The sequence below is a fragment of the Puma concolor genome, chromosome D4 (assembly GCF_028749965.1).
Source record: "Puma concolor isolate L17-30 chromosome D4, mPumCon1.1.hap2, whole genome shotgun sequence".
Taxonomy (NCBI): Eukaryota; Metazoa; Chordata; class Mammalia; order Carnivora; family Felidae; genus Puma; species Puma concolor.
The window spans coordinates 82418242-82433369 of NC_141679.1; the positions used below are offsets into that span (position 1 = coordinate 82418242).

Consider the following 15128-nt stretch of genomic DNA (forward strand, 5'->3'; position numbering starts at 1 on the left):
AGATATCTCTGGAACAAGAATTAAGGACAAGTAGTTTATTTGGGGGATCGAAGGAAACAGCAATAGGAGGGTGAGAAAGTAAGGCAGGGAAAGTAGGCTATAAATAAAGGACATCTATCAATGCAATTGTCATCTGGGTAATTGAAGCTAATTCCATTGGAGAAACATTGGGCTCCAACACACCTTGGATTTTCTCACCCTAAAGGAGAGTGAGCTGGGGTATTTGTGTACCAACTCCTATCAGTATTTATCTTGGGGCTATGGGGTGTCGTTGTGGAGGAGAGAGAGTGTTCATTTTCTGGCATTTCCATCCTGTTGCATTTATAGACCAGCTGAGCTCGAGTCCAGAAAAAGTCCCCAAAGAAATAAAAATACTGGTGGTTTACGTTCTAGTCAGAGTAAACTGAAATGGTAAGATAAATGGTTATGAGTAGAAACTTGGCAGAGTACATTCACCTCCTGCACTGCTCAGATCCACTCCTGTCTTGCTACAGATGTTTCAAGACGGTGGCCATAGGCGTGAACTGAGGGAGAGACATCAATAAAACAGATGATATGAGGATCTGGGCCATCTGTTTCTGAAATTTATTTTTGTTTTCTAATGCCAAATTTGCTGTTGTATCTATCCGACATCATGACTTTTTGTGCCTGGCAATACTTAGCTCTAGTCATATCATGGCCTATGGTTAAACACTCAGTCTCTATGCAAGCCCAGCAGCTTGCCCAGCAGCTCCTGGCTCTAGAAACATTGCATTGCAATTCTTCTAGTGGCGCTTGCCAGAGGCTCCATGTGGTGCCATTATCTACCATGGATACCTCCAGCACCATGGGTTCTGCCAACTTAGATGATCCAATTAGTAGAGTCCCTGTACCACAGCCTGAATCAGCTTCAGAGCCTTCTATTGCTTTAGATCCCACTTGAAATTGGCAGTCTAACAAGTCATTTGACAAATCAGTCAAAGAAGTATTCCAGGTATGGTATGTGTTGTCCCCAAAATCTGAAGAGCTCTACAATGTCCTGAGAGAAGTACAATAACTTGTCCTTTGCTTTTCAGTTATTTTTGTCTTTCATCCACCCATGTGTAAGCTATTCTATTGTCTTCTATGCTATGCTACCTGCCACAGGTCTTTCTGTCTATAGCACATTGGACATCAATCTAAGGTATCTTCATTCTGCTCACCATATTTCAATTTGTCCCAAACCACCTCACATAGCTTTGTCTGTGTCTTGCCATCACTCTTGTTGGTACCGATGCTTACATAGCTTCCTGTTCCAGTACCTGAGCTCCCTAAATCCTGTACCCAAGTACTGTTGTCTGTTGGATCTACCAACTTGCCCCACCATAGATTTTCCCTCTCCAGTGCACCAGGTGTCTGCTGTGTCCCTCCCAGGGAGTCCAGTGCCTATAGCCAATCTATCTTATGGTCCACTTTGAGTTTGCTAAGCTGCTACTGCCAATATTCTGGTCACTTTTTTTCTCTGAATTTTGCCTAGAATGCTGTTGGTCTTCAACAATTCTGAGTTAACATTCTCCTGAGTCCCTCTGCTCCAGGGTACACGAAGTTGTGGCAGTAATATAAGATCATCAGAGTGATTACATTGGGCCCATCCAGATAATCCAGGATAATCTCATTTTAAAGTCAGCTGATTAGCAACCTTAATTCCATGCACACCTAATTCTCCCTTATCATGTACCATACCATATGCAGCAGTAATATAAGATCATCAGAGCTAGAAAGAAACTTGCCCAGATAAAAGCTCTGCTGTATCTACCATGTCCTAAACCCAGATATCAAAAAGGCCAAAATAAACCCTCAAAGATTATTATCTCAAGGTATAAATACTATTTGTGTGTCATTTACCTTATTCCCAAGAATCACTAATGCCACAATAAATGATTATTATCTTCAAAGGTCAGTTTCAAAGAACCTGAAACTTTTAAACGTCGAGTCAATTTTTCTGGGTTGTGTGTGTGTCAACATTTTTTCCTGTTTGCAAGTTCATTTCCTTTGTGGGTTATATTTCCTCCCTTCCTCCCTCCCTCCCTCCCTTCCTCTCTCCTTCCTTTCTTTTCTTTCTTCCTTGAAAACTATTTCTATTTGATGTAACCAACCCTAAGTTTTCAAGGAAGTACTAAAATCTCCACAAAAAAAAAGTGATTATTGCTGTCTCTCCCCACTTTGTATTTCATAGTAATCACCAGAAAGAAGAAACACACAGACATTTTCTTTGGGTTACTTGGTAGGCATAGCCCAAGATCTCTTTGTGTAGGAGATAGTTCTACCTAAATTCTCAGAGGCCATCGTGTTATTTGGCTTTCTGTCTGGACCTGGTTGGATCTAGTAATTTCTCTCTCTCTTTTTTGAACCTCTCTGGTGTTTACCTTATGTCAAAATGTGATTAAAGCAGAGGATGTAACAGAAGGGGGACTGAAGGTGCCTTGAGAGCCTTTCCCTGGGGGCTCATTCTCCAAGTTTCCCAGCACTAACATCCCTGCTACAGGACATCTTTCCTATGGGAATCAAGGGAAAAATTGGGCAGTTAAGCAAGTCTGATGGATGTTTTGAACTGGAAATTATAACATCTTCTTCCTATCCCCTCAGGTTCTCTCCTTGGCTAGTTATACTACTAAATTCATAGATTCAGGGCTGGTAGATGGGAGTGACAGTCTGAGCATGTAGCTTTTCTTTTTGATGCCCAATAAATTTCTAGGACCTTGGAAGCTGATATTTAGGTACCCTAAAGAGAGAATCTCAGGGAACATTTACTTACCAAACTCTGGATCATAACTGCAGGCAAGGTCAGTACTGGGGATACAATGGGTATGTTTTCTCAGCATATATGAGTTTATATGTGTGTGTGTAAGAGGAAGAATCAGGAAGCTGATTCTGGCATGGAGAAGAGAGAATAAAAAAGAGAAAATGAGAGAGGGTGGGGAGACATGGAGTGACAGAAGAACAGAGAGACAGAAACAAAGAGAATGAGAAGTGACAGAGAAGGAAGGAGAAAATGACAGAGAAAGATAAAGTGAAGGGTCATACAGAAAGAGAAAGAAAATAAAAAAGCCAAAAATGAACCGAGAGATAAAGAGATATGGGGAAGAAGTCTTTGGAGGAATTTCCACTTGCTTTAGATCCTGACATAGTCCAGGTGATGAATGTGGGAGAGGGTGTTTTAGAGTCATCTTTGTGATTAATGACAAATGCCTCTAATGAGATAATAACCTCATATCCTTACATGTTAGGTAGGCATTAGCTTTGTGAAGCTATTGCTTCATTTTGTTGAATACCAGGTGGAAGCTGGGAAGGACACATGAATTTTGTTACATACCGGTACCCAGATAACCAGAGTATTTGGATATTACTGCAATATTGGTGTATCAGTTTCCTATTACTGCTCTAACAGATTACCACAAATGCAGTGGCTTCAAAAACCCACACATTTATTATCCTACAGTTCTGGAGGTCAGAAGTCTGAAATGCTGGCATTCCTTAGTGAGGCTCTAGGGGAGAATTTGTTTCCTTGCCTTGTCCAGTTTGCGTGTTTTGTTTATTTATTTATGTGTTTATGTATTTTTGTCCAGTTTTTAGAGGCCATTTTCATTCCTTGGCTCATGACCCCATTCCCCATTTTCTATGCCAGTGGCATAACATTATAAAATCACTCCCTGACTGATTCTTCTGCTTCCCTCTTCTACGTTTAAGGATATGTGATTACATTGGGCCCACTCATATAACCCAGGATAATCTCATTTCAGAGTTAGCTGATTAGAAACCTTAATTCCATGCACACCTAATTCTCCCTTATCATGTACCATACCATGTCCCCAAGTTCTAGGCATTAGGATGTGGACATCTCTGGGGGTTATTATTTCTGCTTACCACAACTGACTAGCAGGGCTTGTAAGATGACAGGAACAACCAAGAGGGATATAAATACTTGGGATATGAGCTAAAAACTTACTTTTTTGGCATCTTTTGACAATAGTCCTAATTTTTCATTACAGGATGTTATTATGTTGCATAGGGAGGAAAGGAAGCATATTCAAAAATATATACTGTGTATATAATTTAAAATGCTGTTGCATCAACAAAACCCTCTATGTGTTGACAGCAGAAAATAAACTATAAATAAATTTGCATGAAATACTTGCTGGGAGTCAGCCTGATCTTTGCTTTCTCAACATGACATGAAATCCCAGGAAACCCACAATCACCAAGGAGAAGAAGCCTAAGTGATGTAAATGAAAATGTGTATTTTTTTTAAATGTTTATTTATTTTTGACAGAGAGAGAGGCAGAGAAAAGGGGCAGAGAGAGAGAGAGAGGGACACAGAGCGTCCAAAGTGGGCTCTGCGCTGACAGCCGAGAGCCTGATGTGATCTCAAACTCATGAACCGAACTATGAGATCATAACCTGAGCTGAAGTCAGACACTCAACCAACTGAGCCATGCAAGTGACCCTGAAAATGTGTCTTTCCAAGGAAGTTGGAACAGAGAAGTCAGCAAAAGTGAGAGAGGTGGGAGTAAAGGAGAAGTTGGAAATGTGGGAGAGACACAGATTTTTCAGGATCTTTAAGCCATATTAAAGTTGTTACACTTCAAATTTTTAAACAGGGGAAGAAGTCATTTAAGTTTTAAAGAAGAACTACAGGTTTTTAAGAAAAAAATTTCTCTTCAGTGCAGAAGGGAAATGCATCAACATAATTCAGAGTCTCTTAAGAACCCTCTACTGAATTGATATAAACAAAATATATGTATACTGATGAATGTCCTTTAATTAAAACAATGCTAATCTTTGTGTCCATTTATATGAAAAGTTCACCTCCCATCTGAAATTTAACAACGGGTGGTGAAGTCAAATCTTCTGAAGTTTGCTGTGCTGTGGTTGAGGATTTGGAATACTCAGCACAGAGCATTCTTGGGGCAATAACATGGCTGACACATCATACTCCATGGTCTGGTCCTCAGTGTCACAGATGCAAGAATTCTGGTTTGTAGGTGAACCAAGAAAAACTGGCTCCCAATAACAGTTCTTCAACAATTTTACTAATTCCTTTATGTGCCAACATAAAAGAAAATATGTCAGAAACAGGTTAAGTTTCCCACTTTCCAAAACACACATATTTTTCATATGACTACTAAAAATGATTATTTCAGAGTCCTTAATATTTTCAACCATGCTTCATTCCCAGCAGAGGAAAGAGTATCATGAGGAGGGAGAACCAGAGCAGCATGTCCGAGTTCCTCCTCCTGGGGCTCCCCATCCGGCCAGAGCAGCGGGCCATGTTCTTCGCCCTGTTCCTGGGCATGTACCTGACCACAGTGCTGGGGAACCTGCTCGTCATCCTGCTCATCAGGCTGGACTCTCGCCTCCACACCCCTATGTACTTCTTCCTCAGCCACTTGGCCTTCACTGATGTCTCCTTCTCATCTGTCACTGTCCCCAAAATGTTGATGGACATGCATGCTAAGTACAAATCCATCCCCTATGAAGGGTGTATTTCACAAATGTATTTTTTTATATTTTTTACTGACCTGGACAGCTTCCTTATTACATCAATGGCATATGATCGCTATGCGGCTATATGTCACCCTCTTCATTATACCACCATCATGAGGGAAGAGCTGTGTGCCTTACTACTGGCTATATCTTGGATCCTGTCCTGTGCCAGCTCTCTTTCCCACACCCTTCTCCTCACCCAGTTATCCTTCTGTGCTGACAATGCCATCCCCCATTTCTTCTGTGACCTTGGTGCTCTGCTTAAGATATCCTGTTCAGGCATCTTCCTCAATGAGTTGGTCATGTTCACAGTAGGGGTGGTGGTCATTACCCTGCCATTCATATGTATTCTGGTATCTTACGGTTACATTGGGGCCACCATCATGAAAGGTCCTTCCACCAAGGGGATCTGCAAAGCACTGTCCACGTGTGGCTCCCACCTTTCTATAGTGTCTCTGTATTATGGGGCAATATTTGGGCAGTATCTTTTCCCCAAATTAAGCAATTTCATTGACAAGGACATCATTGTGGCTCTCATGTACACAGTGGTCACACCCATGTTGAACCCCTTTATCTACAGCCTTAGGAACAGGGACATGAAAGAAGCCCTGGGGAAACTCTTCAGTAGGGCAACATCTTTATCACGGTGATTTTGCGACATTTATTTATTTATTTATTTATTTATTAAAAAAATTTTTAACATCTATTTATTACTGAGAGACAGAGAGGGAGAGAGAGAGCATGAGCAGGGGAGGGGCAGAGAGAGAAGGAAACACAGAATCCAAAGCGGGATCCAGGCTCTGAGTTGTCAGCACAGAGCCCGACTCAGGGCTCAAACCCACAAACAGCGAGGTCGTGACCTGAGCCGAAGTCAGACGCCCAACCAATTGAGTCACCCAGGCGCCCCAGTGTGACATTTATTTAAATCGGAACCTCCTTTTGGTTGATCTTGTGTATTTGATTTTCCATTAGAATATTTCTCAAAACTTGAATGTTTCAAACCCTAAGACAAACGGTAACATGTTGATATACTTGGTAAATATTTACTGACCAGAATTTCATTCCCTTATTAACAATGCTCTCCTTTATAAATAACTTTTGATCAGCAAATACTAGGTTAGTTTTACTACTTATTTCTGCAACTTGGGGGGATTCATAATACAATGACATATGGTTGCACTATCCCTTATTTAGGAGATTTTGGAAGCCTTATATTTTGGGCCTATAATCTCAGGCTTTAACACACCCTAGAATCTAAAGAATTAGATATATCATTTCACTATACTCTCTTATGTATCCTAAACAGCTTTCATTTCCATCTTTATGGATCTATTGAAATCAAAGTATCCAAACTGCTTGTCACTTGAATAAGAGGAAGTGTATTACTCTCTGTCCATGGTATAAAATGTTACAGTAACCACTCTGCAGATGGAGGGCCCTGTTGTAAACCAAGACTTGCCAGCTCCCCTTTGCCAGTACTGTGTGATAGTTGCTGCTTAGCCCCCATATACAATCATTAATGAAAGCATGCTTCATGCTGGCCTCCTGCGTAAATATAACCAAATTATAGTGCATAGACTCTGAAAGTGTTATTGCTTTCCTACAAATGCCACTCCAGATTTAGCACTGACTATCCATGGACATTCTACCTTCCCAGGTGAAGAATAAAAGTAAAGCTTGTCAAACTTGAGCATGCATTCCTGTCACAGGAATAAAAGGTACAGCATAAGGAATACAGTCAATGGTACTGTAAGAGTGTTGTACGCCAATAGGGGGTATCTACACTTGTGGTAAGCACAGCATGATGTATAGGGAAGTTGAATCACTTTTGTATACCTGAAATTAATGTGACATTGTGTGTCAACTGTACTCAAATTAAAAAAAAAATCCTGAAGGGTTGTTAAAACACAGGTTCCTGGAATCTACCACCATGAGTTCCAATTCAGTAGTTCTGGGATGGGACCGCCAAGTTTTCATTTCTCATAAGTTTCCATATGACGCGGATGCTGCAGATCTGTGAACTACAATTTGAAGACAAGTGCTGTAAAGACTTAAATCATGAAAGTTGTGGTAGTCTACAACATCCCAAGCTATGACCTAACTAGGGGAAACAAATCTGGCAGGCAAGGGTCAGTGAAGAGGTCTCTCCACATCTCCTTTTGGGCTTACATCCTGATATTTTTCCTAAGGACAGTGTTTCTTCAAAGTCTGCCCTTAGAACCATCTGTGTTAGAATAACCTGGCCCCAGATCTCATGGATGAGCATCTCTGGGGATGGAGCTGGGATCTGCCTCTTTAAAAACTCCCAGGTGATTCTGCTGAACATCAAAGTTTAGGGACACTGACTAGGGCTTCTGTCCTGGAGGGAGTAAGAAGAGTACTGAGCAATTAATACATTTTTAACGCATGTCTCTAATCAAGAGCTTTGTGCCCTGTCCCCTTGGGCTCTTTGCCTGGTGAGTACAGTGGAGTCTTCACATCTCCACTTCTGAAGCTGGTGAATTGAGCAGAGTAAGCTCCAGGCTTATGATTTTGCTTTGTGTCAGTGAGAGGGTTAGGATCACAGAAGTTGTAGGCTAAATCTGGTCTCTGGGTGTCCTGCAGAGAAGCTGAGAAACCAAGTCCACACTCCCAGGAGCCAGAGGACTTGAGCATAAAGTTCAGAGCAGAACTGGGTATCTGTCATCAGGGGCAGGTGTGTGTGTGTGTGTGTGTGTGTGTGTGTGTGTGTGTGTGTGTGTGTGTTTTGGTGTGTGTGTGTGTGTGCGTGCATGCATGCACATAGACACAGGTGCTCATCACTTCTCAGTGCTCTCACTGAACCCACTTTTTATTACTAGTTCCTAAAGAGAGGGATACCACAATCACCACTGGCCACTGACTCTTGGACCTTTAACCCTGAACCTTGGGGAAATGAGGAACAGAATCAGCTGGCTGTGTAAGATTAGTGGGCACATCCCCAGATTCAAGCTGGGGGCCCCATCTCATCATTCAAGTTCTAGCTGTCAGAATCTTAGTTCTTATTTGCTTAGTGTTAATGGTGCTTAGTTCATAGTTGTTCTTAGTGCATGCAGTGTCAACCAGCCCTTCCCAATGCTTCTCTCCAAAGTCCCTGATCACCACCTCCCCTTTAGACAGCACTGCTGTTTCCACTTAGAAGTATATTTGAAAGGCAACTTTTGCCTAGAGAGCTTTGGTTCCTCTTTTCATTCACACAGCACCTGTATTACAGCTCTTCGTTAGAAGTTGATGATTTCCTCCCTGAAATCCCTAGTATAGTCTCATACATTCATTGAATGTGTCAAACCTTGGGCCCAGGAAAGATTTTCTACCTCAATTACATTTACTGTGTTCCACTGAAGATAAGACCCTGAGTTTCTTCACTAGATTCTTTGCATTTTATATGGAACAGGAACAACATAGCCACATGTAGGACCCCTTGTTTAATTCTTTTTGACTCAGGGACTAGTATCCCAATTTTAGGAAGGAAAACCTGAGACTCCAACAGGTACAATGCCTTGTCCAAAGACATATATCTGACAAATGGTGGAAAGGTGAGTTTAATCCACTCTGTCTGGTTCCAAAGCCCATGCTTTGCCTTCGACAGCACACAGCCTCACTGTCAAAGAAATATCAGTTCTCAGTAAGTGGTGGTTGAGGTATTTATTGACCAGAAGGCTGAGTGCGGTGGAGTAAGAGTCCATATATGATCTTTATAAAAGGTTTATGCAGAAAAAAAAGAGATATTATCAAATTGTATCCAAGGAATTTTTATTAAAATACCAAATCTCATAGACTAGATAAATTTACTAGTTCAGAAAGGAGTAGCCCTATTTATAAAGCATGAGGGAAAGCAGAGAGAATGGAGGGAAGGTGGAAGAAGTCCAGAAGTGTGGGATAGTGGAGGTTTCATTTTCTACCAGGCAGATGTAGTTGGCCCCTTGCCTGTATTCCCAACTTCATCATTGCGTCTATGGCCTTTGCCTGCATCAGGTCATAATCCCACAATGAAGTGGCTTTGTGGCACCTGAACTCTGCTCAATATCTGCCTATTGAGGGGAGGGAGCATCAGGAGGGAGAAATAAAGGGGTCTCATGACATGGAGGGCAGGAAACTAACATTGATTTGTGCCAACAATCTGCATGGTGTTTCACCAATATTATCTTATTAATATTCACAATTTTCTCATGACTGAGGCTCATAGTCATATCTCCAATTAAAAAATTTTTTTAATGTTTATTTATTTTTGAGAGACAGAGAGAGAGAGAGAGAGAGAGAGAGAGAGAGCACGAGCAGGGGAAGGGCAGAGAGAGAGGGAGACACAGAATCCAAAGTAGGCTTCAGGCTCTGACCTGTCAAAACAGAGCCCACCCTATGTGGACCTTAAACTCACAGACTGTGAGATCATGACCTGAACTGAAAGCTGGACGCTTAACCAACTGAGCCACCCAGGCGCCCCATCATATCTCCAATTTAGAGATAAGAAAATTGAGACTCAAAATGGGTCACTTGCCCAGAACTCACAAACATGAAATAGTGTTGCCAGAATGTGAATCTATTTCTAATTGCATTGCTTGTCTGATACACCACACTGCACTCAGACATGGGGCTCTATCTTTAACATCATAGCCAACAGTCCAAAATGCTGGAGTGAGCAGACACAGATTAGGAGCCTGGGCCAGGCACTCCTCTCTACTGGCCCACCTAGAACTCTCTTGTGTTGGCAGCTTTTCAGTAAGTTTAAAAAAGAAGATAGTATACCCAGATGGAGTAGTAGTATGCTCAATTCATCAGCCTAAAGAAGCAAGGGATTTTAAACCCACCTGTATAAAGCTCTTCTGAATTTTTCTTTCAGTTAACAACTACTATAATGCAATCCTAACATCCTGCATTTACATACTGTATGTAGGCAGATATAGGCATTTGACATTGATTTTTGTCTTAAAGGAACTTTTAATTAAGACACAGTGAGATCATAAATATCTTTTCCTACTTACTTTGCAGGATTTGGTAATTTAGGCTTTAGACTATTTTAATGGGTAAATAGCAGTGGTTGAGGGAGAACACAAATAGATTTTGTAAGAAACAAAACCTCCTGGACATGTGTAGAATTTTTACAGGGCTGATTATCCAGAGCTGTAGTTCAAGATGCCAAGAGCCCAAATGAGGAAGCTAAAAAAAGGAGCAGGGGGCATATCATGGCGCCTCTTTGACCTCTCTTGATAACAGCTCTTTCTCTTTTTTTTTTTAAATATTTATTTATTTATTCGGGGGGAGAGTGCAAGTGGGGGAGGGGCAAAGAGAGGGGGACAGAGGATCCAAAGCAGGCTCTGCGCTGACAGGCTGACAGCAGTGAGCCCTATGTGGGGCTCTAACTCATGAACTGCGAGGTAATGACCTGAGCTGAAGTCAGACGCTCAACTCACTGAGCCACCCAGGTGCCCAAGAACAGCTGTTTCTATTATGAATTGTGTATTTTCATCGTGTCACGCAAGCTCATTGAATCATGAAGAAATTGGAAAATGATCTAAAGAAGTCCTGATAAATGTAATTCCTAGCAATAAATATATAACTGTCAGCAATATTTTTGCATTTTTAAACAGTGCTCTTGCAAGACGGAGCTCTGACAATTTCTGAGTTCAATCGACAGATATGTTTTCTTTGACCTTTATACATTATGGAAATTTTGGATATTTACTTTTGATCCACTTACCTTTGGGAAGATGGAATCCCAATTTGTTGAAACCTTCTCCTTATATTTTACTTATTAATGGATTTGGAGTCAGATTTCAAAACCTTACAACTTGAAAGTTAAGCCTAACCTGACAATTGTCTTTAAACATACAGAAATGGAAGAGAAATTAGGGAGATTTTAGCTTAATAGTTCCTGCTAAGACAGTGCAAGGCTTTCTCTTTACTGACTAGACATAGCTATGAAAATACATTGTGGTCTGGGCTGCCTGTCCCCTGGATGGTGAAAAATGCCAGTTGAGCCACTTTTTCTTCTATAGCAAACTGTCTTCTCTGTTGGCAAATTCTCTCATTTTACATGATAAACACCATCCAGTTTTTAAAAATTTGTTGAGACATGGCGACGCGGACAGACACTGGCATATTCACCAGTAAAAAGGATCTCATTTTTATCTGCCTGAGGTTAAATTAACATCTGTTGATTTCTGCTTTTTCACTGTCCTTTTACCAAGAGCAGAAGGTGAACATGAGGCCTGAGAACCAGAGCAGCACATCTGAGTTCCTCCTCCTGGGGCTCCCCATCCGGCCAGAGCAGCAGGCCATATTCTTCACCCTATTCCTGGGCATGTACCTGACCACGGTGCTGGGGAACCTGCTCATCATCCTGCTCATCAGGCTGGACTCTCGCCTCCACACCCCTATGTACTTCTTCCTCAGCCACTTGGCCCTCACTGATGTCTCCTTCTCATCTGTCACCGTCCCCAAGATGCTGATAAACATGCACTTTCAGGATCAATCCATCCCCTACACAGGCTGTGTAACACAGATGTATTTTTTCATATTTTTTACTGATCTGGACAATTTTCTTCTCACATCAATGGCATATGATCGGTATGTGGCTATCTGTCACCCACTCCACTATACCACCATCATGAGAGAGGGGGTGTGTATCTTACTAGTAGCTGTATCTTGGATCCTGTCCTGTGCCAGTGCCCTGTCTCACACCCTCCTCTTGGCCCAGCTGTCCTTTTGTGCTGACAATGCCATCCCCCATTTCTTCTGTGACCTTGGTGTCCTGCTCAAGCTCTCCTGCTCAGACACCTCCCTTAATGAGCTGGTCATTTTCACAGCAGGTGTGGCAGTCATTACTATCCCACTAATTTGCATCTTGATCTCTTATGGCCACATTGGGGCCACCATCTTGAAGGTTCCCTCTACCAGGGGGATCTGCAAAGCCTTGTCCACGTGTGGCTCCCACCTCTCTGTGGTATCTTTGTATTACGGAACAATCATTGGGCTGTATTTTTTCCCTTCATCCAGCAGTTCCAGTGACAAGAACATTATTGCCTCTGTGATGTACACAGTGGTCACTCCATTGCTTAACCCTTTCATTTATAGCCTAAGGAACAGAGACATGAAAGGGTCCCTGGAGAAACTCCTCAACAGGCCAATAGTCTTATGTCAGTGACATCTGCTCATCTTTATAACAGACATAGGTAATCACATATCCCCAGATGCTAGACCGCTAATCTTAAGCCTAGCATGGAATAGGTGCTCAGTATATATTTGACAACTTCAATTACATTGTTACAGTTATTCACTCTTTTCCTACCAACTCTTTAGTAGAGGCTGTGAATTCTTAGTTGATATCATTGATTACTACTCTTGTCTATTAGATTGTGATATCATGTAGCTAATACAATGTATGTTTCTCCCCTTATTTCCTGGGAATTTATTAGTTCTTTTCAAAAAATAGTTTATTGAGGTATAATTGACATATAAATGTTATATGTATTTAAAGTGTACACCTTTATGTTTTGATATGTATATGTTGTGAAATGATTGCCATTTCAAGCTAATTGATATACCTACATAGTTAACATTTTGTTTTATTTTTGTGTGTGTGGTGAGGGAATTTAAGATACACTCACCTAGGGGTGCCTGGGTGGCGCAGTCGGTTAAGCGTCTGACTTCAGCCAGGTCACGATCTCACGGTCCGTGAGTTTGAGCCCCGCGTCGGGCTCTGGGCTGATGGCTCAGAGCCTGGAGCCTGTTTCCGATTCTGTGTCTCCCTCTCTCTCTGCCCCTCCCCCGTTCATGCTCTGTCTCTATCTGTCCCAAAAATAAATAAACGTTGAAAAAAAAAATTAAAAAAAAAAAAAAGATACATTCACCTAGCAAATGTCAAATATACAATACAGTATTGATATCTGTGGTCATCTTGCTGTACATTAGTTCTCAAAAACTTTTTCATCATGCATAACTGAACTTTGTACAATATACTAGGTGAAATAAGTCAGACACAGAAAGACAAATCCTGCATGATCTCACTTTTATGTGGAATCTAAAATAGTCCTATTTAGAGAAGCAGATATAGAATGGTGATTGCTGGGAGCTAGGGGGAAGGAGAAATTGGGTGATATTGGAAAGTTATTCTTTGAGAAAGAAGCTATAAATGAAATCAGGAGGGACTCAATACATTTTAATTTATTTTCATTTAGGATAGAGTAAATACCAGAAAAATAGTGAGACTGTCTTTTTTTTTTTTTCTATGAACCAAAACCTGTATTTAAAAAAAATCAGTGGTTAGAAGTTATCAGGGACATTTTATATGCTTTTCCTTCATGATATAGAACTGTAAATACTTTTAAAGTAGGTATCTCCTAAACCTTTTATTTTTTTATTTTTTAATATGAAATTTATTGTCAAATTGGTTTCCATACAACATCCAGTGCTCATCCCCAACAGGTGCCCTCCTCAATGCCCATCACCCACCCTCCTGTCCCTCCTACCCCTCATCAACCCTCAGTTTATTCTCAGTTTTTAAGAGTCTTTTATAGTTTGCCTATCATATAGATTCTGTCACTCATTAGCTATTTTGCAAGTTACCTACTCTACGTCAGTGTGTCTAGACCTTGTCGTACACAGCTGGATAAAGATACAACCTCCATGCAAAAGAAGGGAACAGTCTAGTGGTGTAGAGACAGGTGAGCTAAAAATATACAGGAATATTAAAAAGTGCTTTAATATAATACTATTGATAATAATTGTGCTTATTGAGCATGTTACTGTGTTGGGCATGCAATTAAAAGCTTTATCTGTTATTATCTTTTTTAGTGCTCATAATAATCCTATGAAGCATGTACATTATTATCTGCATTTTTCAGTTGAGGATAATGAACTTAGAGACAATGGCCTAAATATAATAAATGGCAGTAGCATAGGGAGGATATAGTTAACGCTGCCTGGATATCACCAAAAGCTTTACAGAGGAGGTAGTCCTGTAGCTGGGTTTTGAAAGATGTTCAGGATGATGATGCCTAATGAGAGAAATGGCAGTCTTGGCAGAGAGAACAGAGTGAATGAGGGCACTGAAATAGCATAGTTCAGGAAAATGTAAAAAGTGGGTGTTGCTAAAGCATATGTGTGTATGAGTTGAGGGGGGCAAGAGATGAGTCTAGACAGTCAGATAAGGACTATATGGTGAAGGGGTTAGGATGTTCTGTTGGGGACTTAAGACATTGCCTTTCAAGTGACTGGGCACCATTTGCTGGGGATGGGGTGCAGTAGGGATTAAACCTGGGGAAGGTTACATTTGTATCCTAGAAGACTATTCAGGTAACAAATGTACCACATGGGTTGGCAATGAATTGGAGAGCCTAGAGACAGAGAGCTCAATCAGAAGGTTATTGTGCATCCAGGTCACAGATGATGAAGGCCTGAATGAAGACAATGGCATGGGGACAGACAAAAGAATATCTTAGAAGGTAGACTAGAGTGGTCTTGGTAATTAATGGGAAGTAGGTTGTAGAATAGGATTGTTCTGGATTTCTGTTTCTGTAAACTGATATTTAAGAACATAATGAAGGCTAGGCACTTTGAATAATTTTGATCAGGCTTTAAAATCTTTTAAAAGTCAGTTGAGCGTCCAACTC

At 41.1% G+C, this 15128-nt stretch overlaps 2 protein-coding genes across 2 annotated transcripts; both read left to right on the forward strand.

Annotated features, from left to right (window-relative positions):
- The first annotated feature begins 5210 nt into the window (after positions 1 to 5210).
- On the forward strand, positions 5211 to 6152 carry LOC147575041 (olfactory receptor 1J2). The gene has a single exon (XM_086684709.1). It carries the CDS (start codon positions 5211 to 5213, stop codon positions 6150 to 6152), a length of 942 nt encoding a protein of 313 aa, XP_086540835.1.
- Positions 6153 to 11719: 5567 nt separating this feature from the next.
- LOC112870254 (olfactory receptor 1J4) lies at positions 11720 to 12661 on the forward strand. Its single transcript, XM_025933416.2, has one exon. The coding sequence runs from the start codon at positions 11720 to 11722 to the stop codon at positions 12659 to 12661; it is 942 nt and encodes a 313-aa protein (XP_025789201.2).
- Positions 12662 to 15128: the final 2467 nt, after the last annotated feature.

Bases quoted from the DNA above. Each gene is read 5' to 3' on its own strand.
- LOC112870254 (XM_025933416.2), top strand. From the start codon at position 11,720: ATGAGGCCTGAGAACCAGAGCAGCACATCTGAGTTCCTCCTCCTGGGG.
- LOC147575041 (XM_086684709.1), top strand. From the start codon at position 5,211: ATGAGGAGGGAGAACCAGAGCAGCATGTCCGAGTTCCTCCTCCTGGGG.